At 49.2% G+C, this 23,674-nt stretch overlaps 10 protein-coding genes across 10 annotated transcripts; 3 read left to right on the top strand and 7 right to left on the bottom strand.

The window, feature by feature from the left end:
- Positions 1-215: 215 nt before the first annotated feature.
- On the top strand, positions 216-1,601 carry PGRI_028590 (uncharacterized protein; the record flags this gene model as incomplete). The annotated part of the gene is made up of 1 exon (XM_040790572.1): positions 216-1,601. The coding sequence occupies one exon, from the start codon at positions 216-218 to the stop codon at positions 1,599-1,601; it is 1,386 nt and encodes a 461-aa protein (XP_040647525.1).
- Positions 1,602-2,060: 459 nt separating this feature from the next.
- PGRI_028580 (AGC family serine/threonine-protein kinase) lies at positions 2,061-3,782 on the bottom strand (the record flags this gene model as incomplete). Its single annotated transcript, XM_040790571.1, has 1 exon — positions 2,061-3,782. One exon carries the CDS (start codon positions 3,780-3,782, stop codon positions 2,061-2,063), a length of 1,722 nt encoding a protein of 573 aa, XP_040647524.1.
- Positions 3,783-4,791: 1,009 nt separating this feature from the next.
- Positions 4,792-5,811, bottom strand: PGRI_028570 (dihydroneopterin aldolase family protein; the record flags this gene model as incomplete). The annotated part of the gene is made up of 2 exons (XM_040790570.1): positions 4,792-4,974; positions 5,053-5,811. The coding sequence occupies 2 exons, from the start codon at positions 5,809-5,811 to the stop codon at positions 4,792-4,794; spliced, it is 942 nt and encodes a 313-aa protein (XP_040647523.1).
- Positions 5,812-7,263: 1,452 nt separating this feature from the next.
- Positions 7,264-8,289, bottom strand: PGRI_028560 (uncharacterized protein; the record flags this gene model as incomplete). The annotated part of the gene is made up of 1 exon (XM_040790569.1): positions 7,264-8,289. The coding sequence occupies one exon, from the start codon at positions 8,287-8,289 to the stop codon at positions 7,264-7,266; it is 1,026 nt and encodes a 341-aa protein (XP_040647522.1).
- A 2,244-nt stretch (positions 8,290-10,533) lies between these two features.
- Positions 10,534-12,336, bottom strand: PGRI_028550 (uncharacterized protein; the record flags this gene model as incomplete). The annotated part of the gene is made up of 7 exons (XM_040790568.1): positions 10,534-10,926; positions 10,978-11,074; positions 11,130-11,203; positions 11,609-11,769; positions 11,822-11,827; positions 11,891-12,019; positions 12,285-12,336. 7 exons carry the CDS (start codon positions 12,334-12,336, stop codon positions 10,534-10,536), a joined length of 912 nt encoding a protein of 303 aa, XP_040647521.1.
- Positions 12,337-12,908: 572 nt separating this feature from the next.
- Positions 12,909-14,928, bottom strand: PGRI_028540 (electron-transferring-flavoprotein dehydrogenase; the record flags this gene model as incomplete). The annotated part of the gene is made up of 3 exons (XM_040790567.1): positions 12,909-13,008; positions 13,059-14,577; positions 14,640-14,928. 3 exons carry the CDS (start codon positions 14,926-14,928, stop codon positions 12,909-12,911), a joined length of 1,908 nt encoding a protein of 635 aa, XP_040647520.1.
- Positions 14,929-17,267: 2,339 nt separating this feature from the next.
- On the top strand, positions 17,268-18,241 carry PGRI_028530 (TBP family protein; the record flags this gene model as incomplete). The annotated part of the gene is made up of 4 exons (XM_040790566.1): positions 17,268-17,527; positions 17,589-17,676; positions 17,754-18,168; positions 18,225-18,241. 4 exons carry the CDS (start codon positions 17,268-17,270, stop codon positions 18,239-18,241), a joined length of 780 nt encoding a protein of 259 aa, XP_040647519.1.
- A 562-nt stretch (positions 18,242-18,803) lies between these two features.
- PGRI_028520 (NAD(P)/FAD-dependent oxidoreductase) lies at positions 18,804-20,271 on the bottom strand (the record flags this gene model as incomplete). Its single annotated transcript, XM_040790565.1, has 3 exons — positions 18,804-19,095; positions 19,151-20,132; positions 20,223-20,271. 3 exons carry the CDS (start codon positions 20,269-20,271, stop codon positions 18,804-18,806), a joined length of 1,323 nt encoding a protein of 440 aa, XP_040647518.1.
- A 405-nt stretch (positions 20,272-20,676) lies between these two features.
- Positions 20,677-21,735, top strand: PGRI_028510 (class I SAM-dependent methyltransferase; the record flags this gene model as incomplete). The annotated part of the gene is made up of 2 exons (XM_040790564.1): positions 20,677-20,736; positions 20,827-21,735. 2 exons carry the CDS (start codon positions 20,677-20,679, stop codon positions 21,733-21,735), a joined length of 969 nt encoding a protein of 322 aa, XP_040647517.1.
- A 158-nt stretch (positions 21,736-21,893) lies between these two features.
- On the bottom strand, positions 21,894-23,492 carry PGRI_028500 (Major facilitator superfamily domain, general substrate transporter; the record flags this gene model as incomplete). Its single annotated transcript, XM_040790563.1, has 3 exons — positions 21,894-22,913; positions 22,963-23,271; positions 23,322-23,492. The coding sequence occupies 3 exons, from the start codon at positions 23,490-23,492 to the stop codon at positions 21,894-21,896; spliced, it is 1,500 nt and encodes a 499-aa protein (XP_040647516.1).
- Positions 23,493-23,674: the final 182 nt, after the last annotated feature.

The raw sequence follows: 23,674 nt of genomic DNA, 5'->3' as shown, positions 1-23,674 counted from the left end.
CGAACATCTTCCCCCATCCACCTCGCGCGATGCGCTAGAAAGCGCCGCCATGCTAGATTTGGTTTGACGACTGTGACGTTTGGAACGATAACGATTATTGTTAACCTCGCGCAAGCTCTTCCTCCTCAGGCGCGCTAGATGCGCTTCAACCCTGTCGCCATTGTGTCAATAACCCCTCGTCGATCTTATTCGTCTTTGCCCTCTTTCGCACACCTATGGCTTCCTCAGTACCGCCGAGGCGACGAATCCCCGGCCTACCAAATCCGGTGTTGGAAGCAGAGCAGCAAAAATGGCTTTTCACCGAGGAAGAATTCGAGCGCACGCCATCGCGCATTGATAAGATCGAACGCGGGAAAGAGGACTATATTCGGCACCGCGCAGTCGAGTTCATCTGGCAAGTGAGCGTGATGTTAAAGATGCCCCCGCAGACCTCAATGACCGCCACGGTGTACATGCACCGCTTCCTCATGCGCTATTCGTTGATGGGCCAATATCCAGAGATGGGGTCGGACCTGATGCACCCGAAGGTGATCGCCGCGGTGGCCCTATTCGTCGCGTTCAAGGTGGACGAGGCCATGCGCCGTATGAAAGACTTCGTCATCGCATGCTGCCGCGTCGCCATGAAACAACCGAATCTAATTGTCGACGAGCAGTCCAAGGATTACTGGAAATGGCGAGACCTGATCCTGCAGAACGAGAGCGTCATGCTTGAATATCTATGCTTCGACCTACAGGTCGAGTCCCCCTACCGCATCCTCTGGGACTACTCCCTCTTCCTCGGCGTCGGCGACAACAGAGCTCTGCGCCACTCTACCTACTCCTTCCTCAACGATTCAACATACACAGTCCTCTGCCTCCAATTCCCACCCCGCGTCATCGCCGCCGCGGCCCTATACGCCGCAGCCCGCCACTGCAAAGTCGCCTTCCCCGACGACGCCGAAGGCCGACCTTGGTGGGAGCAGATCGACGTCCGCCTCGACGACCTCATCCGCGCCTGCACCTTCATCGTCAAGATCTACGAGCGCGTCCAACAAAGCCTCAGCAAGGGCTACCCAGACTTCTCCCTTTCAGACTCAACCTCCCACCCCAACGACCCAACCCGCATCTTCGACACCGATCCTACAAAATCATCCTCAGAGCAACAATCCACCCCACCAACCGTCACAGTCACCGACGCTCCAAATGGCCACAAACGCTCACGCGAACCCGAACCTCACCCCAACACACATCAACACCCCCCAGAAAACAATCAAAACAATCCCACAATCAACGGAAACGGCAGCGAACGATCCCCTAAACGCCAACGCACAATAACCCCCTCCCATGAACCAATTCCCGACCAAAAACAACCCCTTCCGCGCGTCCCAGCAGCCGCATTAACAAAAGAAACCCCCCAGTCCACCTTCCTCCCAATCGCCGAGAAATCGGGCTCAAATGCACCAAAAGAAGAGTCCAGCGAAGAAGGCGAACTACATGAAAAACAACATGTCGTTCCAGTCGCGCATCACCCTACGGATGTGGATCGGAGTAAAACAGACTCCCAGCGAGAAGAGGGCGAGGCTGATGATGATGGTGCTGGAAGTGAAGAAGGCGAGATCTAAGAGATCTATCAATTGGATAGATTAGGTTACTGTTGCGGTGGCCTGGGGGAGATTACCATTTATGAGAATGAAACGGAAAATGAAAATTTCTCCTTTGCTGTTACTGTACTTTATCCAGTGGTTAATTGTAATGTAGAAGTATTTTACGAGTTCCAAGGTTTCAAGTATCAATAATGTAAGATTCAATTCCATTCCAGATTCATGTCAGAGATGTATATGCGTGAAACTCCTGTGCGATGCGATATACCATTTGTGTTCAATGAGTTCGTATTGGAAGATGAACTAGCAGATAACAATCCACCGGCTACATGACATGCAATGCAATGTACGAGTAAATGCATGGACACCGGCCGGACGTAATGCGAATATGTGCCTCTTCGTTCTGCGATTCATATTCATCCTTGTGTTCAATGTTCTCAATCCCCTTGTCTTCTCCTCAGTCAAATCACTAGATCTCATTTAATATCCAGCAGTCATAATCCCCAGTCCATGATCCAGCAAGCTGCTAGAAGCAACGTAGCTGAACCCTCCGAACGGGTTACTCTCAGCGCCAAGCTCGTCACCGTCTGCACCCTTTCCAGCTGGGCAATTCTGCCCCTTTCCGTAGTACTCGTCGAAACCGGCAGTGGTAACCGTCGGGCTGAGTGGGAGGTGAGTAAAATCGGCGGAGAAGTTCTCCGCGAGAGCGGGGTCTGTGACGACAGGCTGGATTGGGGGAGATAGCTCACGGCGCTCAAGGGCAGCCCAGTCAATTTTGCGGAAGAAGCGATGTTTCTTGATGATCTGTAAATCCTTCTGCATGTGGTAGCCGAGGCGCTTGGAGGGCTCTTTGCGGAGGAGACGGGTGAGGAGGTCTTTAGCGTCAGGTCCGAGGAAATAAGGGAGCGTGAGCTTTTGCTTGACGATCTTCTCTTGGAGCTTTGCGTGGTTGTTTGCGCGGAACGGGGGTGAGCCAGTGAGGAGGTCGTAGCCCAATGCGCCGAGGGACCACCAGTCGCATGCTTTGCCGTATGGCTTGCCTTGGATCACTTCTGGTGCCATGTACTCGATTGTGCCGAGGAGGGAGTTACAGCGGTCGTCGTCGCTGAGGGCGATCTTGCTGAGTCCGAAATCGGTTAGAAGGAGGTGGCCTTGTGCGTCTAGGAGACAGTTCTCGGGCTTCAGGTCGCGGTAGAGAACGCCGACGTTTTGGTGAAGGTGGGCTAGTGCGAGGACCATCTCTGCCATGTAGAAGGCTGCTGCGTCTTCTTCGAACATGCGTTCCATGGCTAAGTGGGTGAAGAGTTCGCCGCCTTGCGCGTACTCTAGGATCAAGTAGAGTTTCTCGTGGTCTTGGAAGGCATAGAATAGCTTCACGACAAAGGGGTGGCGATTGACACTTTCTAGGATTGTGCGCTCTGTCTTAGTCTGCTCGACTAGCTTTTTGTGGACTGTGAGAGTAGCCTTCCGGAATTGTTTCTGGGCATAAAGTTTGCCCGTGACGACGTGGCGTACCAGCAACACGGTTCCGAATGAGCCCTTCCCTAGACAGAGGATAGGCACAAAGTCTTCTGCTGTCATTTTGCGACACAGTTGACTGCGCAACTCCGGATTCATACCTGGGACATCTGCGTTGAGGTCGTCCAATGCCTCTGGTTGCACTACGGCGGAACTAACAAAGTCCTGATCCAGAGGGATTTCATAGCTAGTCAAGATCTCAGTCTGATCGCTATCGGAGTAAACACTGGGGGTCTGGGAGACAAGTCCGCTAGAGCCAGTTGTGTTGTCAGACAAATTTAGAGTGTTGAGTTGGAGCTTCAAAGCGCTGACCCCATGGCCTGCGGGGGCCTGTACCAGTGGGCTTGCACCACCAAGGGCAGTGGGAGGTCGAGAGGGTGCACGTGAACTCGCAGCGGAGAAGTCCGATTCCTCGTCGCCGGATGCCAGAGGAGTGAAACCGTGAACAGTTGCGCATGTCGACACGAATTGGCCCTTCTTCTTCTTCCCTCGCTTTGGCAACATATTCTCGTTGAGAGTCTGGTTTGCGAACCCATTGAATTCCTTGGCAGTCTGCTCCGGGGGTGACATGATGCCCGTGTGTGCATTTGGGCGACGGTGATTGGTCGGGATGTCAATGACGCTGTCGGCCTGCGGCGCGAACACGTCTCCGACCGACAGGTCGTCAGCATTCGAGGAAGGCATTATGCTTTTGTTGTATCACCTGCGATAGTTCCGCGACTAATGCGAAACACCCCTGTTGATTTAGGTGAGATTGCCGGCGATAACCGCAGTGTCGACAATTGACCTTGCGCGGTTGTAGAGAATGGTAGCCAGGTATTTAGAATACCTAACTAACAGTCGCTGTTCACATAGAGACCACCCGTTAGCCTTGATCGCCTGTATCTTGGATATTGACTGTAGAGAATGAATAGAGGGGTAGGTGAGGGTTTTCAGGCCCCCACTAATAGCCAAGGTAAAAACGTAAAAGAAATTGAAAAAAAATAAAAATAGCAAACGAAACGCTGATCAAAGGGACTTACTTCAACTTGAGGAATCTATTGCATCAATAAACGGATTTTCCTCAGTGCCCGAACTAGTCGATAGACCAGCCTTGAATCTTTCGAGCAGGTTTACCGTCCGCCCTTCTTCAGGACGGACCCGGGACCCCTAGCCAAGTCACCTCGCTGGCCGAGAAGTCGAAGGCCAAGGTGAAAGGAGACAACAAGTGTGTCGACACGGAAATATCAGCAGGGGAGTTGAGATTCAGAAGGGGAGGATCAAGGTTGGCAGGGAAGCCAGTAAGAGAAATCAAAGCGAGCGATGACGAAGGCGCAGATAGGCACATAGAGGATGAAGATATTTGCAAATAGAGATTATCAGTTCTTCCTCAGGAAGTGAAACAAAGAAAAGAGATCCTGCAGAAAATCGAATTTCAAACGCAGATCCGGGGGGCTGAGCTACTAGTCCCGATTGGGATTTCACGTGTCAGATGCTGACATTAATATGATCTTATAGAGGTCCACGGATATTGGGATTTTATATTGATATATACACATGTTGTATATGGGTGATATCGTCTATATTATAGTCTTTTTTTTTTGTGCAAGTGGTTCTACAGCCTCACACAGCCTCAATACTACATCAACTTGCATATGAGTCTCGATATGCATACTGCAGCCTCCTGTATAACATGGAACTCCTTACGCGGCTCTTAGCGACTCTCAAAGAAAGCCTTCGAGCGAGTAATCTCCACACCAGACCGCTGGACAAAGGCAAGAGCACTTGGCTTCTCCACCTTGACCGTCACACTCTCATTGCCAAAGTCCACAGTCACAATGCGAGCAATGAAAGTAGCCAGAGACTCGACCGACTGGAAATCAGTCTGATCCACCTTCTACAATATCACAAGTCAGCAAAAAGGTCCCAAGACAATACCAACAAAAGCACCAGAGAAAGAACATAAGACACATACCTCAGCCACAGCCCGCGTCACAGCCTGGTAAGTATCAACAACAGTAGACCCCCAAGCAAGCTGCCCAGGACCCTGGAATGTAAGGCCAACTACAACAGCCTGTTTCTCCAACCTCTCATGAGGATTCACACCCAAAATAGCATAGCACCTAATCCCCTCAATCCGGAACTCCTCCTCCATAACCACCAAACCCCTCGCCTCTCCGCCAGCCACCTCCTCCCCAAGCGCAATAACACCGCGATACCGAAGCCCCTCATCCGCGCGCAACAAAGCCTTAGGCAAATGCAGCAGAACCTCACACTCCCCATAAGCCGCCGAGATAGGATTCGGCTGCTTCGCCGCGGTGATAGCAGATGTAGTCTCCAACAGACCCAATCCAGCATCCGCGACAACTCCCGCTATCACGCGCGGGTCCTGGCCTAGTCCGCGACTCTGCATTTCCTCGCGTCGCGTCCCGGACAGACTGATCAGTCGGTTGGATGGGTGCGATGGGGAAGAGATGTTCTCGCCCATGTTGCGTACGTCGCTTTCTAGTCGGCGGAAGAGCTTGCCGTAGTCAAGGGTCAGTGAGACATTGTCGGTTTCGGCGGCTGTGATTATGGAGGAGTAGGAGAGCTTCAGGGTTGCGGTGCATGGTTGGGATTTTCCCTGGCGGTGCCAGGCCTCTGGGGCGCAGGGGAGGGGGAGCTCGATGTCGCGGAGACGGACGCTGTCGAGGACATCGGGGCGGGGTGGGAGTTGGATAGGTTGGGAGGCCATGATGTAGGTTAAGGAGAGGAATTGGCTAGTACGCAATCATGAATATTAAGTTGAAGGAGGGGTGAGGGTTTTTGGCGGGGCACACCCGTGGTAGGTCATGACGAACCCACACGGACATTTCCCCATGTCCATATCCCCAGGTATAGCTTAGCTAAGACTTTACACTTCCGTTAGTTATGTTGTACATATCCAATTCCTCGTCTCTCGTCTATACATTCCCGATCGGCTACCATGGCAGCTTCATCGGGCTTTAGCACCGCTCCACCAGGCTTGTTCTCCGCAGTAACGCAGGCAGACTTTACGAATAGCCGGTACACTGTGTTGGGCTTGCTGGACAAGTCTACCTAAAATTTGTCCTGTCGTGCCCCACGATGACCCCAAGGTGAGACTACCCTGCCTTTTCGAACATGAACTAATGAACCCTGCTTTATTCAGATTCTAGTATGGGAGCATGCTGGTCTCTTCAAATTCAACTACCAAAGTACACATAACACAATTCCCCTTTTTAGTCCTTGCCATAAAGAGCTCGATATGTCACTCAACCCTAGCTAGGTCTTTTGCCTACAGATCTACAATACTTCATTGATTTTGAACGTCGGGATCGTGCTCAACGAGATCAAATTGCAACTGAGACTGGAATTCTTATCTCCTCTATTTCACGGCAGGTACTAGTTAATTGATTGGCAAAAGCATTGGGATGGTTTCAACGCTAAATGCCAAGAGCCTTGACCTCCTGCGGAATCCTAGATTAGCGCCGATGCAGTATTGACAGTCTCATCACATACTCCTGCATACAACCTGCATCCAAATTGTATCGAAGGATGGCATTTCAATTCGGACTGCAGTCAAACTGCTTCTTCTTACCAACACGGTGAGCCTACTAGTGAGGGATTTTCTACATCCATCTACAGGGGTAAGACCGTAAGAAGTCTATAAATATAGGATTCTCGCCCGGCAGAGATTAGACAGTTTACAATTCATTTGTACTATACTTCTAGTATTAAATCATCTTTGCAGGACCTTCCCATACATTCTCTGTACTAGTTTCATACTGTACATTTTAAAAGAACCGGATATCACCGCCGTCAAATGATATGCCTAAGTTAGTTAGCCTTATTAACACACTAGTCGCAGTATCTATCTTACACAGACAGTATAGTAAGAAACCGTAATAATCTTCGATATCGGACGATCCTATCTTTTCCTACGGGGGCCGCCATGAGATCTGACAAATAACCATAATTAAAAGAAGAATTCAATATGTATAAGAAGAATGTGAGTATGAATCATTTATTTTGAGAATAGCAGCTCGACTAAATTCTGATGTCGGAGACAGATGAAAAGGACCTGCACTGACGACAAAGTACTCATAGCTCTGGGCTTTGATGAGTGCAAATGAGATTAATCCCAGATTGGGTGGACTCATGGGAAGACCGAATGGATCTTGCTAGGTTACGTTGGCTTCACTGGCTCGACTGCCCTAAAAGTGGAAATGGGCTTCCATGCCGGCCAAGCCAGATAGGTATTTTGCTTCGAAACCTTTGAGTGAAAGGTTCCATGGATATATGCGTACCAGTCCTCCCACGCCTTCTTGCAGCCGGTGACATTCCTCCTCCAGGTTTCCTTGTACTTAAAGCTCAGGGCCACGTACATGTCGGCAATCTCTCTCTTGTCATCACTCGGGAGTGGCAGCATCTGAATGTACAAATCTCCGTCGACAACCTGCAATTGCTTGACGAGGTTGAGTTCATTAGAACGGATATGGATTTTTTCCCATGTCTCGTCCCCACCCCAATGAAGTTCGGTCCCATCTGGAACCCCCTCTTCTTCATAAAAGTCCTCCCAGATATCGTCGTTCCGGAATTCATATCTTGCCACCTCTTCCACCTCCATCATCATTCCGATTCCCAGTTCATTCACTGCATACTTGAAAGAACCCTCTTCAGTCAAGTCCTTGAGCTCTTTGATATTCCGCGTCACTGTCACGTGTCCCTCCCCGGTAGCCTTGAAGCCCAATGCCATATCTTTATAGCTCAACGCGGCCGAAGCTTCAACCGAAAAAGAAGCCTTTCCGTAGAGCTCCTTCTCCAAGACATTGGTTGTTTGGACTTTGATCGTAGTTGTGAGTTCGCTTTTCGGGTAAAATTGAATTAACATAACGTACGGGACCCATCGAATAGGCCGATACACCACAATGTCGCCGTTGATCCATTTTGGTTCGTGCTCATGTATGTAAGGGAATACAGAGCGAAAAGGTGCCTTTTTTTTTGTATGATCCATATTTGGGTGGAGGATAAACTGTGGCACGTCCGGCAGATACTCCTTCTTGATTCCGATGTCCGCCAGCACTTTTTGATCAAGTCTGATTCCCTCGCTGTGCTCGGCCATCGGCAGGGAATGCATTGGAAAGTCGCTTGGCTCATATTCCACTTGCCCGAAACGATTGAGCTTGGGCTTGAGCTTTGGAAAGTTGTCCATGACGAAGTCCGTCGGCTGGAATGGAATTGGGGGTAAAATGTAAAATTTCAGAGAGAAAAGGATCAGGAGTTTGCGTTTGTTTGATGGGTATAATTCTTCTTGAGGATTGTGTGAGGTATTTATGATTCCTCAAGTGTGTACGTACTCATTTCCAGTTGAACAATTTCCCCCTCCCTTCCTTGTTTTGGTTATTGTAGGGCCTGTATTGCACTTCAGCTCTCCCTCACCCACATATTCTCCACTCACTAGCACTAGTATCCAGATACTTGCATGGTCGGGCAGCTATGCATCAAATAAATCTGGCCTGCAGGGCGGTTGGTCCGACGGTCTCTGAGCCGGGAAGCGTCCTTTGAACAAGGCCATCCATATTTGCAACTATGTAGCTGGGCTGGCTGGACTAACATCCACATTTATCATCATAATATTCTTATTGGCTTATTATCACGTTCTCCGTCATACTACATATGTATGATGTCAGATCTGAACATGTCTTGGCTGGCTGTGGCTGGCTGAAATGCACAGAGCTTTTAATCTGATAACAGTAAAAAGACACAAGAGAAACTCTACATAGAGGAGTGAGATGGGAGCCAACGTTATTGACTGAAGGTATATGTATGAGCTCTGTATATTTACTCAGGTCAATCAACAATGTTCAATTGTAAGACCTACATGGCGAAAGGGCCCTTCAGCATTCTCTTCTCTCGCACCAACCACATCTACGTACCACTCCAGAAATTCCAGAAAATCTCTGTAGCCTGGGGCCATTTTGAGTCTAGCTCATGAGGGATAAGTTGGTCTTGGCAAGGGGATTGGGAAAGAAGAAGAGTGTGCAAAAACGCAAGGCGATTTTGCAAGCTACTGTAATGGTTCTAATTTGCGTTTAGAAGGTTTCGAAGATTCAATACACGACAGTAGAACACCAACGAAGCAAATCATATTATAGAAATTAAATATTTGATTCCCCATCCTGCTTAAATTGATCGCAATCATCGTTAACGTAATTCACTACCGAGTGGCCGCCCCAAAACCTACATATTAAATTTAAATGCATATAACACCACTAAAACGCCATTAAATTAAATATAATAAAATCATCTATCTACCTATGCACCTATTAATTATATGCCCTATTTTTCCACACCTACTACACTTTGATAGGGCCCGTGTACGTGGTTGTAAAGCCGGCGAGTCGCTTATTTGTAGCGGGGGTATAGGTGCTTCTACTACTTCTACTATCTTAGTAATTAATTAAGAAGCTTCTTAAACCGAGAGGCCTTCTTTAGTAGGTATCTACCTTTGGGATCGAGTACGCTTTTATTTCTACTTCTTATTTTCGGCGCGTCATTCCTAGTTTTCTTTAGCAAGTAAGAAGGCGGAAGCCTTTTATAAGCCTATACAGACCCGCATGGATCTAGTTAGATCCGTACTTGCACACATAGGGCGTCTTGGCCCCCGTATTCTATAGTATTTAGCTACTGGCATATCCAGTCTACATAAACCATGCGATCATTCTCTGAATCACATTAGTAGAAATTACCCTCTAAGGAGAGATTTCTAACCGCCGTTAGAAATAGTAGTAGATATACCTACTTTCTTAGAAATAATTTTCCGACTACAGTTAGAAATCTATATCAGATAGAGTATATATACCTACCTCTACCACAAATATATATTTTTAATAGTATATACTATTTTTTGTAAAAAAATTATAGGGCCGGTTAGTTTCATGTGTTTACTTTCTTAATATATATATGTGCTATCGGGGTTTGCCGGAGATGACCACATCACCAATATATATTTTTGGCTCAACTTAGCCCTGGAGATATTTATACAAATAAACAGTGCTTCTACACTATTACCACTAAATTTATTAAAATGTAGGTCAAGCTAGGATATCTTACACTGACATGACTTTGGAGGTGTTACAAAGAAACAAATCAAAGTAAAAGATTAAGATTTTTCAGATGCTAAGACAAACACAATAGTCCAGGATGGACAAGAAAACCATAAGGCAATAACCATTCAGCATCCAGCCACCCCGAAGCTATCAGGGAAGAAAGAAATTGAGAAACTCGCCCTGTCCCCAGGAAGGCCGCGAGAACACGCTGGACGAAACCTCGGCAGGTGAAAAAAGATCATGACACCATGAAATCAGTACGAGACGTTGCGGGTATTTGGCGAAGGTCAAAAAATGATCGTAGAACGGAAGAATATGCAGCAAATCCAACGAAGACCCGACACCATCTACCAGTAACGAGGACGGTCGTAAGGCACATACTCGCCTCGGGGTGGAGAGCGAGGACGACCATAGCCCCGTGCAGCTAGATAAGGATCATCGTAGTGGCGAGGAGGTGGGGGAGGGCGGGCCTCATAGGGGTCTTCGTAGGGACGACGTGGGGGTGGGTAGTCTTCCATCCGGGGACGAGGGGGAGTCCGGCGGGCATAGCCATCCCGTTCATAGTAGGGATCACGGCGGATAGGAATTGGCGAGCGCTCACGGTAGTGCTCCCGAGGACTGTATCCACGTGGGGGAGGGATCCGGCGGTCGTACTCCTCCATGGTGGCAGGGTAGGGACGACGAGGTGGGGAACGAGACCGGTAGGGGTCACGAATGGGGCGTTCCTCAAAGTTCTGAATCTATGAGTTGGTGAGAGGGTGTTCCAGGTCCAAGCCAGGATGGGCGCTTACATCGGCGACACAAGATACGACGGAGCCCTTGAACTCTCGCTGGTCCAGTTTCTCCACGGCGGTCTTCAGGTCATTGGCGGTTTCAAATTCCACAAACCTTGGTTAAACGTTAATGGATCGGACGGGTCTCTCGCGGAATACAGTTCACCTACCCTCTGCCCTGTTCTCGGCCAGTTTCAGAGTACACCACGTCTAGTCCAGACTGGCGGGCGAAGTCTTTCAAGTCCTATTTAATGCATGGTGAGTCCAGGCCCAGGTAAGGTAAGGTGTCCGGCAAATGTGGAGAGAAAAGGTAGGCACTCCATGTCCAGTCCGAGGAGGGGGTATCCAAAATGGCCATCTCATATCGACATCCAAAAGTCCCAGGAAAGGTTCCATGGGGTATGATAAAAAGGTATGGTGAGTATGCAAGGATTCGGCAATTCTCAAATCCCGAGGTAAAAGAAAAAGCCCTTAGAAGAATTTTTCAATCACCAGGAGACGAGTGCCATTGGATTAGTACTCCAGGATCCTTGGCTCAACCTATGGCCCTGAGAACAACGGACTGGAAGCATGTGTGGGCTGAGTAGAGAGGCGGGTTTGAGGAATCTACATCAGGGACTCTGGGAAGGAATGGATTTGGGCTGCTAACCTGCCAACTTGTTTCTGGAAGACCGGAAATCTGCATGCGGAACATAGTGCGACGTGGACGAGGGAGAGAATTGCGGTCTGGCGGTCCCTGGAAAGCCTCCTTACGGCGCGGGCCGCGAGCGAACTGAACGGTGAGGCGCTCGCCTTTGAAGTCACTGCCATCTGTAGTATTGATAAGCGGGAGGTAATCGGTGAAGAGGTCATGGGGACATACGGAAAGCTACAGGAAAACAACGTTAGCATGTGTGCACACAAATGAATGTAATATGAGAGTCGTTCTTACCGGGCACAATATCTCTGGCATCCAGCTGGTCGTCATATTCGATGAAGCCGAAGCCGTTCATCAACTTTATCTCCGTGATCTTACCGGAGCCATGGCTGCTGAAATGTTCCTCGATGTCGCTTTTGGTCACTGTAATAAATAAAATGAAGTATGTTAGCGTATCAGTTCTCAAAAGGTTCAAAAGCACCGGTTAGATGACTATCGGAGGGGGAAGCTGTTCCATGAAGCTCTCTCATTTGCTCACCCTGATAAGGGTGGGCCGAGGCGGGCATTCCGGACAAGCACACAAGGGATCAGAGCACATGACACTCTGACCACGAAGTGAAGCGACCGGGTCATGCAAGGTGGTGCGTGTGTTCTCAAAAAGTCAGGGAAAAGCGATCAGGTGTCATACCGTTGCGGGGAAGGTTCCCAAGATAAAGCCGGGTGGAGGAAACCTCGGTCATGGCTCTGAAATAACCGATTGAAGATAAAAATGATAGAAAGGAAGCTGAAGGTAGCTCTGGGGGAATATGGAAGAGATCGAAAAGGTGGGAATGCAGAGAGAAGTTATTTGCGTGCTGCAGGAAAGCGCGCGTAACGTGTAACACGACAAACGATCCAGATGGTAAATGTACAGCACTTAAATCAGAGCTGAAATAGTGCAAACAAAAGATACAGAGAGAGAGGGGAAGAAAAGAGAGAGAAAGTACCTGGCGGTGGACTAGCAACTTTGGCCGCCTCACTTTTGATCCACGTGGTTCCACCTAAATAGAGGGGAATATGTAAATAGAATACATATTTTAGTATTATATTTACATGTAGAATATGTAGAATATCAATAAATCCTTATACTATGTTTACTGTGTATCTATCTATATAAACATTGATGTACAAAGCAAGGCTTATCCCTCGTGGTACTCTCCACTGTCATTCCACGGTTCTGCCAACCCCATGGGGTCCGGCCTATTTTGATCTATATACATTCCTGTTCGCCTTTATATTGCATTCTCCGAATTAAATCTCCTACGACTGAATATCACGTCATGATGTACTTAGGTCCCTCTCCACCTTGAGGTGTTTGCCAGTTAATGTCTTGTGTGGGAACCTTGATATCACAAGTCTTGCAGTGGATGCAGCTGCATAGGTTAGCACATAGATCACGATATTAATATATTTAGGTGCTTACTTTTGTGAGTTGATTTGGAATCGGACTCCGTGCTGTTTGCTAGGGTCTTCCACATATTCATAGACGCCTGCGGGACAGAATCGGTTTTCAATACCCTTGTAAGCAGGCCATGCGAGGTCCGTGTGTTTATCCAAGTCCTCCACCTGCAGGTGAACCGGTTGGTCTTCCTCGTGGTTGGTGCCAGTCCGGCTCACACTAGTCAGGATATCGAAACTGATCTCCCCATCGGGCTTGGGGTAAACAATCTTTTCGTATTGTGAAGCAAGCTTGGTAGCCGCTGAGTCCGTGCTGTGGTGGCTGAGTGTCCATGGCACTCGGCCCTTGAGCACGTAGGCCTCGAGACCGGAGTAGAGAAGTCCACCAAAGAAGCCTAGTGGGGTGTTGAATGAGGGCCGGATGTTACGGACCTCGGAGAGCTCCTTCCAAATGGATGAATCCCGTAGAGATTTCTCGTAGTCAAACAAGAAGACGGTTCCTTGATCGTCACCCTTAAGCGCCGAGAAAGCAGCCTCGGCGGCTAACATTCCTGATTTCATTGCGGTGTGGGTACCCTTGATTTTCGGAACGTTTAAGAATCCAGCCGTGTCACCAATCAAGGCGCCTCCGGGGAATGCGCACTTCGGGATCGACTGGAAACCTCCCTCATTCAGGGCTCGGGCCCCGTAAGAAATGCACTTTCCACCCTCGAGAACCTCCTTGAACATAGGGTGGTGTTTCATCTTTTGGAATTCTCCGTACGGTGAAAGCCATGGGTTCGGGTAGTCCAATCCTACAACCAGACCGATACTCACCATGTTGTCTCCAAAGTGGTACATCCAGGCTCCACCATAGGTATCCTTGGGAAGAGGGTATCCCATCGAGTGAGTAATCTCGCCGGATCGGAACTTCTCCGGCTGAATCTCCCAAACTTCCTTAATTCCAAGACCATATGTCTGGGGCTGGCTGTCTCGTCGAAGATCGTATTTCTTCATCACCTGCTTGGTCAAACTGCCGTGACAGCCCTCAGCGAGAAGTGTGATGCGGGCATGGAACTCCATTCCCCTCTCAAATGTCTCCTTGGGCTTGCCATCCCGAGCGATTCCCAGATCGTTGGTCGCAACACCCTTGACTGAGCCATCTGGGCCATAGACCACCTCGCTAGCTGCGAACCCAGGGTACACCTCTACGCCAACCTCTTCCGCACGCTCTCCCAACCACTTGGTCAGCTCGTTCAGACTGACAATATAGTTCCCCTCGTTGTGCATCTGTGGTGGGGTGGGAAGAGGGTATGAGCCATTCTTCGTCAGGAAGCGCATCTTGTCGCTTTTGGCAGGGGTCGCTCCCTCAAAGCGCGAAGGGTTGTCCTCAGACAGCCAGTCGGGAAGCAGCTCATTGAGAGCGGTTGGTTGCAAAACGTTTCCGGAGACGATATGGGCACCCAATTCACCGGCCTTCTCTAGTAGAATAACCCGGAACTCCTCGTTTCCTGCCTCGTTGGCAAGTTGCTTCAAGCGAATCGCGGCGGCGAGACCGGCGGGACCTATAGTAAACCAAAGATTAGTTAGGCTGTTTTGGAGAACCAATGCGGCAAAAAGTACGTACCACCGCCAACAATGCACACATCTACATCGTCCGACTCCCGATCCAATGTGCGAGGATCGAAATTGCCATCCTCGTCGGTGAAGCGCTTTGATAGCGATTGCGAAAAGGCTCGTGTCTGGGTTGGCGCGGTGAATAGTGCTGTTCGGTGAGCTAAACGTTGCCCGGAAGTTGTGAAAGGACTGGCGGACTGGCGGGGGGTAGCAATGGCGGAGACGGAGGTAGCTCGTGGGAATCGGGAGGATCGAATTTCGCGCCTCAATAGAGGCAAAACGGCACCTTTTGATGCCATCGTGTGTGATATTGTTGTTCGGAGATCGGAAGCTGAGACCAGTATTACTAGCGACCAGGAATTGGCATAACCAGATCGAAAAGAGAGAATGCGGAGAGGATATTTAGGTAGATCGTAGATCCCGAATGTCCCCAGAGTCCTCGAGTACCCGAATTTTGAGTGGAAGTGACAAAACGCCGAGAACCGCCTACCCTCGGCTTATCTCGCTGAGCCAATAGGCGTCTCGGCGATTATCCAATTTGGAGGCCTGAGGCATAGATCCATGGATCCCGAAACGGAAATTGTCCATAGCCGTCAGGGCGTCAGCTGAACTTTTAGCGTATAATTCATAGAATAGTATTATATTAACTTGATTGAGATCTAGTAATATGGGGTACTACTTGAATCTTGCCACCAACATACTCCGCACATAGCCGCCACATGTTTAATACGATATACAACATACGGAGTCGGTACGGAGTACTCCGTATGGAGAACTCATCACATGCATCACATGCATATATTTTGTGATAGTTCCAACGTTGGCTCCAAAGATGAACTGACTTGATGCATATCCATATGCCAGAATCAACCTTAAATGAGTCACACCGTTTCAAGGGTGTCAAACCCCGATCTAGATCAGACTGCACCAATGCAGTTTCCCGTATTCCGTATTATTACTGCATTTCTCGGAATGTGACGTTTGTGTCGGTCCGGGTATGGTATTCAGCATATTATACCATACCAGCATACCGGAATCCTTTCGAAAATGTAAAAAGATACCACGATATGAACTGAGGGGGTCGAGAATAAACAAAGTCTCAAAAGTTGGTAGATCTAAATAATAGATATCCCGAAGCTCAGAAAATGATGGATCACCGCTAAATTGGAACTGGGCATGCCATAAGATTCGTCCAGACTTGGCGGACAGTGGAGCAACGCTCTGGGCGCCACCGCCTGTCAAGGCAGAATCCAAACGGCCACCTGTCCTAATCAAAATCTCTGGGGAGAATCATTTTGAGATGGAAGAAAAAAACTTATTGTCAAATCAAATATAACCTAGTAACAAGATCTTTCCATCATATGTTAGTCCACCAACAATAGTTGATATATTATGGTGATCTTCTTAGCGCCGTGAGGTCACAGAGGTAGGGAAAGAATCAAGGCAACAAAATCAGAATTTTTGTTCAGTTGCCATCTGTTAAAGCGGCAAGAGGATAGCGCGTCGTACGTGGAGTGACCGAGGGTAGTCGATGACGATGATTGGATTAATATGGGACGGATGGACTATCAGCTGCAGGAGGAGCGCGGACTGGCAAACCCAGCGCCTGCAACCATGGCGCCGCGGAGGATAAAGCAAGGGTGTTGGAGCCAGTCAGGGGCTCATATAGAGAGATTAGCGGAGTACGTCGGGCGAATGAAAGTCAGTATAGATATTGTGCAGTTTTGATTGGCCCGCAACGTGGTTTCCCAGAGCCGCTAGCGGGCAATGAAGCCAAGGTTGAAGGGAGAAAACTCACGCTGCTTTTACCGCCACCGGCGGCCCAGCCTCCCCTGACCGGACTGTGACTCAGCACTATATAAAGACCCAACCTCCCCCCATTTTACCTTGGGAATTTTGTCTCGGTCTTGGCGGATCTTATTTCGGAAATTCTTCTACCCGCTCACCTCCCAAAAAAAGCCTCATCATATCTGCCGGCTTTCTCTTACTAATCAGATCTATCTCAGATCTTTGATTATCCTCTGGACCCTTGATTTGAATTTTTCTGAGGGGAAAAATAAAAGGGTTTTTTGTCCACGGACCTAAAACACCCTAGAAGTTTGAGGCCTCAGGTTTCACTTCCATCACTCTCTCTTTTTTTCCAGATTCGCGCAGATAGACAATCCCATTTTACAAAAAGCAGCGCAAAAGAAAACATTTCGAAAGAAAAAAAAAATTGCCATAATATCGCCGTCGTGACTATCTAAGAAAAACACTTCAGTGTGATTTTTCTTGAGTCGTTCACAGTCGACTGCGTTGGTTTCGTTGCATATACTATCTCGTGAATTCACGAGAAGGTTACGTGCGAATACCTCGTAGGGGGATACATTGAGTTGTCCATCTCCCAGGTAAGCCCTTCCTTTTTCGTCCATCGCGCCTTCCTTCTGTTTTATTCCCATCGCACCTTCCTTTCCTAGGTGTTCCTTCCTTTTTTGGGAATCCTTTTTTTTTTGCGCCGCCTTCCCTCTCATCTTTGACGCGTCTGCCCCCTCCAATTCTTCTCCTTTCTCCTCTCCGCCTCACACAACGCGTCTTTTCGCGACTCAAGCTCACGTGCTCTTCATAGTTCCATTTTTACCCACAACTCGAGTCTTCCATCATGGATTCTCTTACTACCCACCCTTCCAATGCGCAGCAGGCACGTGCCTTCACTGCCACTTCGTCGCTGTCTTTCCCTGGTGGCGCTGGAGACCTGACCCCTCCCAACTCCGAGAAGGAGATCTTGGCCCAAGGCGGAAATGGTATTCAGGCTGGAGGAAATGCCATGCATGGCACCGGGGTGACTCCCGCTTCTCCTGCTACCCCTGCTGCCACCCCTGGCGCGACCACGGGAAGCAGCGGCATCGTTCCAACCTTGCAGTGAGTATACTCTGGATGTTTTTCTGGGTGACCAGAATGGCTGAACTAGTTATTCCTAAAGGAACATCGTTGCCACTGTCAACCTTGACTGCCGGCTTGATCTGAAGACCATTGCGCTGCACGCGCGTAACGCCGAGTACAACCCAAAGGTATCTATTATCCCATTTCTCACATTGCCCTGAAAGGGTTCACATCAGGGTACAATGTGACTGAACTTTGTTCTTAGCGTTTCGCTGCCGTTATCATGCGTATTCGTGAACCCAAGACTACTGCACTTATCTTCGCCTCCGGCAAGATGGTCGTCACCGGTGCCAAGTCCGAGGACGATTCGAAGTTGGCTTCCCGCAAGTATGCCCGTATTATCCAGAAGCTTGGCTTCAATGCCAAGTTCACCGATTTCAAGATCCAGAACATCGTCGGCTCCTGCGATATCAAGTTCCCCATCCGTCTGGAGGGGTTGGCCTCTCGTCACCACAACTTCAGCTCCTACGAGCCTGAGTTGTTCCCTGGTTTGATCTATCGCATGATGAAGCCCAAGATCGTTCTCTTGATCTTCGTCAGTGGCAAGATTGTCCTGACTGGTGCTAAAGTCCGCGAGGAGATCTACCAGGCTTTCGAGCTGATCTACCCTGTGCTTTCTGGTATGTTTTCTTCCTGGGTTCATGGCCATCAAACCTTTACTAACTTGTATTCCTAGATTTCCGTAAGGTCTAAAGAAAGCCCAAGAGGAGATCACTCATGCATTCCCCACTTGTATTAACATTGCTTTTTCCCTGAGAACTGTCGGCTTCGACAACTCATTTTTCCTTCGGTTCTTACGACTCTTTTCATGCAAGCATAGTTGGGCGTTTTTAGCGATTCGGATGATCCCCGGTTTTCTCACTTTCGCGTTCTTCACAATTAGATTGCTGCACACCGCAGGGAGGCGGTTGTGCGCCGGTCGATAACTGCCTCGATTTAATCACTTATCGTTCTACGGTTTCATCTGTGGAGGATTACTTTTATTCCCACAGGCCAAAAAAAAAATTAATGGTGACCAGGCAGTCTGTTACATTTCCGTCCTTGCTTTCCCCATCTGGGGTTGATGGATCGGCTTTTACTGTACTACCTTTTGAGTAGTCAAATGAAACTCTTGAAACAAAATTGTCTATGCTCGAGTAGATGTAGTTCGTAGCTCTCAATTCTTGACACTTGCTCGTGCTTGGTCTTGTATAAAGGTCTAGTATAAATGCTTTTGTACTTCTAATCTATATACATCACACCAAGGAATACATGCCTAAAGCACACTGCTGCGCAAAGCCTTCTTTGTCTTCGCCAACTCGTCTTTCAGAATCGCTCTCCTCTCCCCAGACCGACTACCATCGCCATCAAAGTCCTCTTCATCCGACACAGCAGTCTCCGGCCACTTCCACATCTTACTCAACTCGGAATCAAGGGTGCCCTCTAGCGCATCCACGATCTTGTCGCCAATAACAGGGAAGAACTTGAATCCATGGCCACTACCGCCGGTGGCAAGGAAAAGACCTTCATGATCAGGATGATAATCAACAATGAAGTCACCCGTGGGTCTGTTAAGCAATATTAGCACCAAACCCCAGCTGGCAACAAAAGGACCAAACTCACGTATCAGTATACCAACAAACCCTCGTATCAACAAACTCCCTCTCCGCAAACCGCGGCAGAAGCTGTTTCAACGCAACCCGGAACGCATCCTGTCCTTCAAGCGGCACAGGAACCCCCTGCTCAGGTAGACTAACCACCATCGAGCCCGAAGCCCCAGCACCAGGAACCGGCACCTCAACCGGATTGCGATACCCATACGCATGCCGCGCAATCTTAAGCAGATTACCCCGGGGCGGGATAATAAAGATACCCGTTGCGAAATTCAAGATCGTAGGCAAATTCTCCAGCTCACGCTGCTCCTCATCAGAGATCCGCATATAAGCAATTGCCTGACCGGTCGCAACAGCACGACCACGCAAGTCAACCAGTTTCGACGTCCAAGCACCAGTAGCCAACACGACCAAATCTGCCTCGAGAGTTGACCCGTCAGTCAAAACGACACCGGTAGCTTTAGGCTTGGCACCGTTCGTGTCGTACAACACACGCTCGACATCACCAGTGCGGAGGATAACCTTCCTCTCAGCATCGAGGAGGGTCTTAGCATAGCGCACGCTGGCTGCAGCATCAGACCATCCAGACCCCCAGTTCACGTAGCCACCGGCAACATCGAGGGTCGAGCCGTATGCCGGGACGACGCTGAGGACGTCCGCTTGGGTCGGCAGGAAGGTGACATTGTCGCCCTCGATCTGTCGCACGTTGGCGTAGCTCTTGCGTGCGTACTCCTTAGCGCTGGCGCTGTCTTCCGGGTACACGAGTAGCAGACCGTTCTGCGTGTACCGACCCTCGGCACCCCAGTCTGTGCTGCGCCAGCGGTGGATGGCAGCAGCAGCGAGCTTGGAGTATGCTGTGTTGGCATAGTCGGAGCGCACGATCCGTGATGTATCGACAGATGAGCCGTGCGGGTTTGGGATTGTTGGTGAGGACTCTACTACTGTTACTTTTGATTCTGGGTGTCGCTTTGACAGGGAGAGGGCGGTGGATACTGGGGGGATTGTTAGCAGTGTGGGAATGTATGTGTAGAGTACGGTATAGACGGTGTAAACAATGTCAGGACAGGGTTATTGATACTCACATCCAAACACACCCCCTCCTACAATCAGAATCTTGGACGGCAATGCCATTTGCAAAAATATGTGTGTGCGTGAACGCAAAATTGTCCAGAATTGGAGAATCCGGGGGATACTCCAACAGATAACAATTGAGCCGATAACGGCGTCGCTGATCGGCTTCGGCTTCCGACTTTTCTTCTTCGCTGAATACTCCGATCTATACGGAATGAGATGTGCAACTAATCCCAATGCTTCATTTTGATAAGATTGATCAGTTCAGGGTTTATTCTTAGAGCCTCCACTTCCTTTTAGTATCGTGGGGGGTTGACAACCCTGTCGCGTAAGCACTCAATCTTTGCTCGCATCGATCATATATCGAGCACGAAGAAGTCCACAAAGCCCTTGGCAGTGTATTCTGCTAGTTCGAACCGTCATAATGAACGTACATCAATTGCGCAGAGTGCCATTAGTTGCAAAATGGCCCGTCACACCCTGCCGCAGCGCATCAAGCAAAGCACCACGACCCCCGAAGCCGAGGTATGTGACAGAACTCATTCAATTACACACCCAAATTAACATCCCCCAAGTCCCAAAAGCTCCAAGCCAGTGGCGATCAAACGGCGACAGGCAACTCCGCCTCGTCACCACCCAAGCTCACAGGGCGCCCAGTCCGAGACCCCTAATGCTGGAACAGCAAAACAAGGCCATGGCATCCCACCTAGAGCCCTAACCTTCCTGGGCATCACAGCACTCACAATTAGCACGTACTGCGGCTATTTATACGCGTCATACACGCGGGAAGTAAACAAAGCGCAAACCCTGGACGTGCCACGCGACGTCTCAGACCGCTACAACACAACAGCCGCAACCTTCGACGCAGATGTCGAGCTCTCCGAGAAGGCAATGGGCCTCGGCAAGAAGCGACGAGATCTAGTCCACCAAGCACGCGGAAACGTCCTCGAAGTCAGTTGCGGCACTGGTCGCAATCTACCATTCTACGAGCTTGGCGAGCGTCGCGGGACGGATGTCGATGGCCGCGCTGCGGTTTTGGGTTGTCGCTCTGTTACGTTTGTCGATCTTAGCCCGCAGATGGTTGCTATCGCTAAGGAGAAGTTCGAGAAACTGTATCCTGCGTTCAAGGCGGTGTTGTTCCAGGCTTGTGATGCGGGTGCGGTTGCGGCGCCGTCTGCGGTGAAGGGGGAGCCGGTTTACTTTGATACTGTTGTGCAGACTATGGGGCTTTGCTCGATGCCGGATCCGGTTGCTACGCTGAGACATTTGGGATCTGTTACGGAGCCTGAGAATGGGCGGATCTTGTTGCTTGAGCATGGGCGTTCTTATTATGATTGGGTTAATCGGATTTTGGATAATCTTGCTCCGGCTCATGCCGATCGGCATGGTTGTTGGTGGAATCGGGATATTGGGGAGATTGTGCGTGAGAGTGGGTTGGAGATTGTGGAGGAGAAGCGTTGGCATTTGGGGACTACGTGGCGTTATGTGTTGAGACCGAAACAGGTTGAGAAGTCTCAGTCTTGATCTTACATCTAGCGTTAGCTGGGTCTATTTTTGATGTATCTAGCATAATTTGGTGATGTGTATGAGTATTTGGGATAGACTATACTGATTATTGTTCGATTATATAGCAAACTACGAGCGATTAGCATGGGATATACGCCAACATTTATACCACCTTTCTAGTAACGATATCTGAAACCTGGTGTCTTCCAGTCCGTGACATCCTCATAGTCATCTGATACTAACTGAACTCGGTTCACCATATCCGCCACATTTGTCGAATCGTCAGAATCCAACGCCTTCCCACCAACGGCACCCGCGTTTCCAGAACTACCCACAAAGCCCTCTAGACGCACACGACGAGCATTGAACCACTGCAAGTAGAAGCGCAGAGTCAACGCCAACACGACAGCCAGGGCATAGCAAATCAAGATAGTGCGGAACGCAGTGTTATAATGCGGCTCCTCGTGACTAAGGAAGAACTGCGGCCCAGAAATGTTTCCAGCGCAGTATGCCAGGAAGAGCATTGCAGTGACAGTCATTTTCTTAGTGACTCCACGGTAATTGGACTGCACAAGCGATAAGGCAAGCGGCATTGCCGCAGGTCCAGTCGACAAGAGGAAATATCCAAACAATTGCACTCCTAAGACGATATGCTCGCGGGAGTAGATAATTGCACTCCCAATGACGCAAGGGACGACAACAACCACAATAAGCAAGCAGTTCATGTGGCGGAAACGACCTGCCAGCCAGCCCGATCCGGTGATTGCGGTGATAGTGATTATCGAGTAAGGGATGGTGATCAGCGTCGATTGCAGGCTTGTGAACCCAAAGGAGACAATCACCAAATTGGCAAAGTTCTGTGTTCCCCCGTTGGGGATTTGTGTGCAAAGCTCCAGCCCGAAGATAAGCCATGTCTTTGGATCCATTAGACATTCAAGGAACTGGTCCCATCTCCAGGCGGTCTTTTCTGTTGAGCCTGTGCCTGCGACGACCACTCTGTTGCTTGCGAATTGACGTTCCTCTTCTGTTAGGAATTTGGCCTTGGAAATTGAGTCGGGTAGTAGAATCCAGATAGCGAATCCCCAGAGGAATGTCGAACAGCCGAGGACGATGAACATCCATCTCCACGGTCCAACGTGGTCTTTGACGTGGCCCAGCCCGTAGGCGAGGAGACTTGAGAGGATACCACCAACACTCTGTAAAGATGAGCATATATTTAGAAGATATTGGCAGGGAACAACATACGTTTCCAGCAAACCACAGGCCTGTCCTGGTAGGAATCTCATCACGCGTGTACCACGTCGAGGTGATAAACATGAACGCTGGCGTAATCGTTGCTTCGGCAATTCCAAGCAAGAAGCGAACTGTTATGAGACCGCCATAGTTTGTGCAGGCTGCAGTGAGAGCCACTACAGCACCCCAGAAAAATGTGTTGGCCGTCAAGTATTTGGCAGCGGGCAGACGAGCAATGAGCAAAGTTGTTGGATATACCCATCCCAAGTAACCAAAGTAGAAGATGGATGATACCCAGCTGTATTGCTGGCCAACCAAACCCTATGAATGGTCTTAGTTAGGGCTTCTTGTTTCTCTTGAGATGTTCTTACAGTATCTTTCCTCAATCCGAACACGGACGCGCTTGACAAGATGGTTTTGTCCATAAAATTGAACATATAAGTAGTGAAAAGCAGTGGTATCAGTAGTCTGTCAATCTTCCTCAGTACTCTTTTCGCCAAAGTCTGGTCCGTCCCCTGTTCCAGTGTTGCATCGGAGGTCATTGTGTCCATAGTGGGAAACGATGCCACTTTTAATGAAAAGAGAGTCCTGGGAATCCTTACAGACTCAACTCTTATAAGGGTATGCCGTTATCTTTCCCCGCACCTCTTATTGGCCTATTGGCCGCATCCCTGCATGTTATCGCCGGTGCAGGAATCCTTCCAATCCTTCGAGCCCTAATTGG

This window comes from Penicillium griseofulvum (assembly GCF_001561935.1).
Source record: "Penicillium griseofulvum strain PG3 chromosome Unknown contig_80, whole genome shotgun sequence".
Taxonomy (NCBI): domain Eukaryota; kingdom Fungi; phylum Ascomycota; class Eurotiomycetes; order Eurotiales; family Aspergillaceae; genus Penicillium; species Penicillium griseofulvum.
The sequence above is the reverse complement of the archived record's forward strand: the minus strand, read 5'-3'. Positions and strand labels throughout refer to the sequence as shown.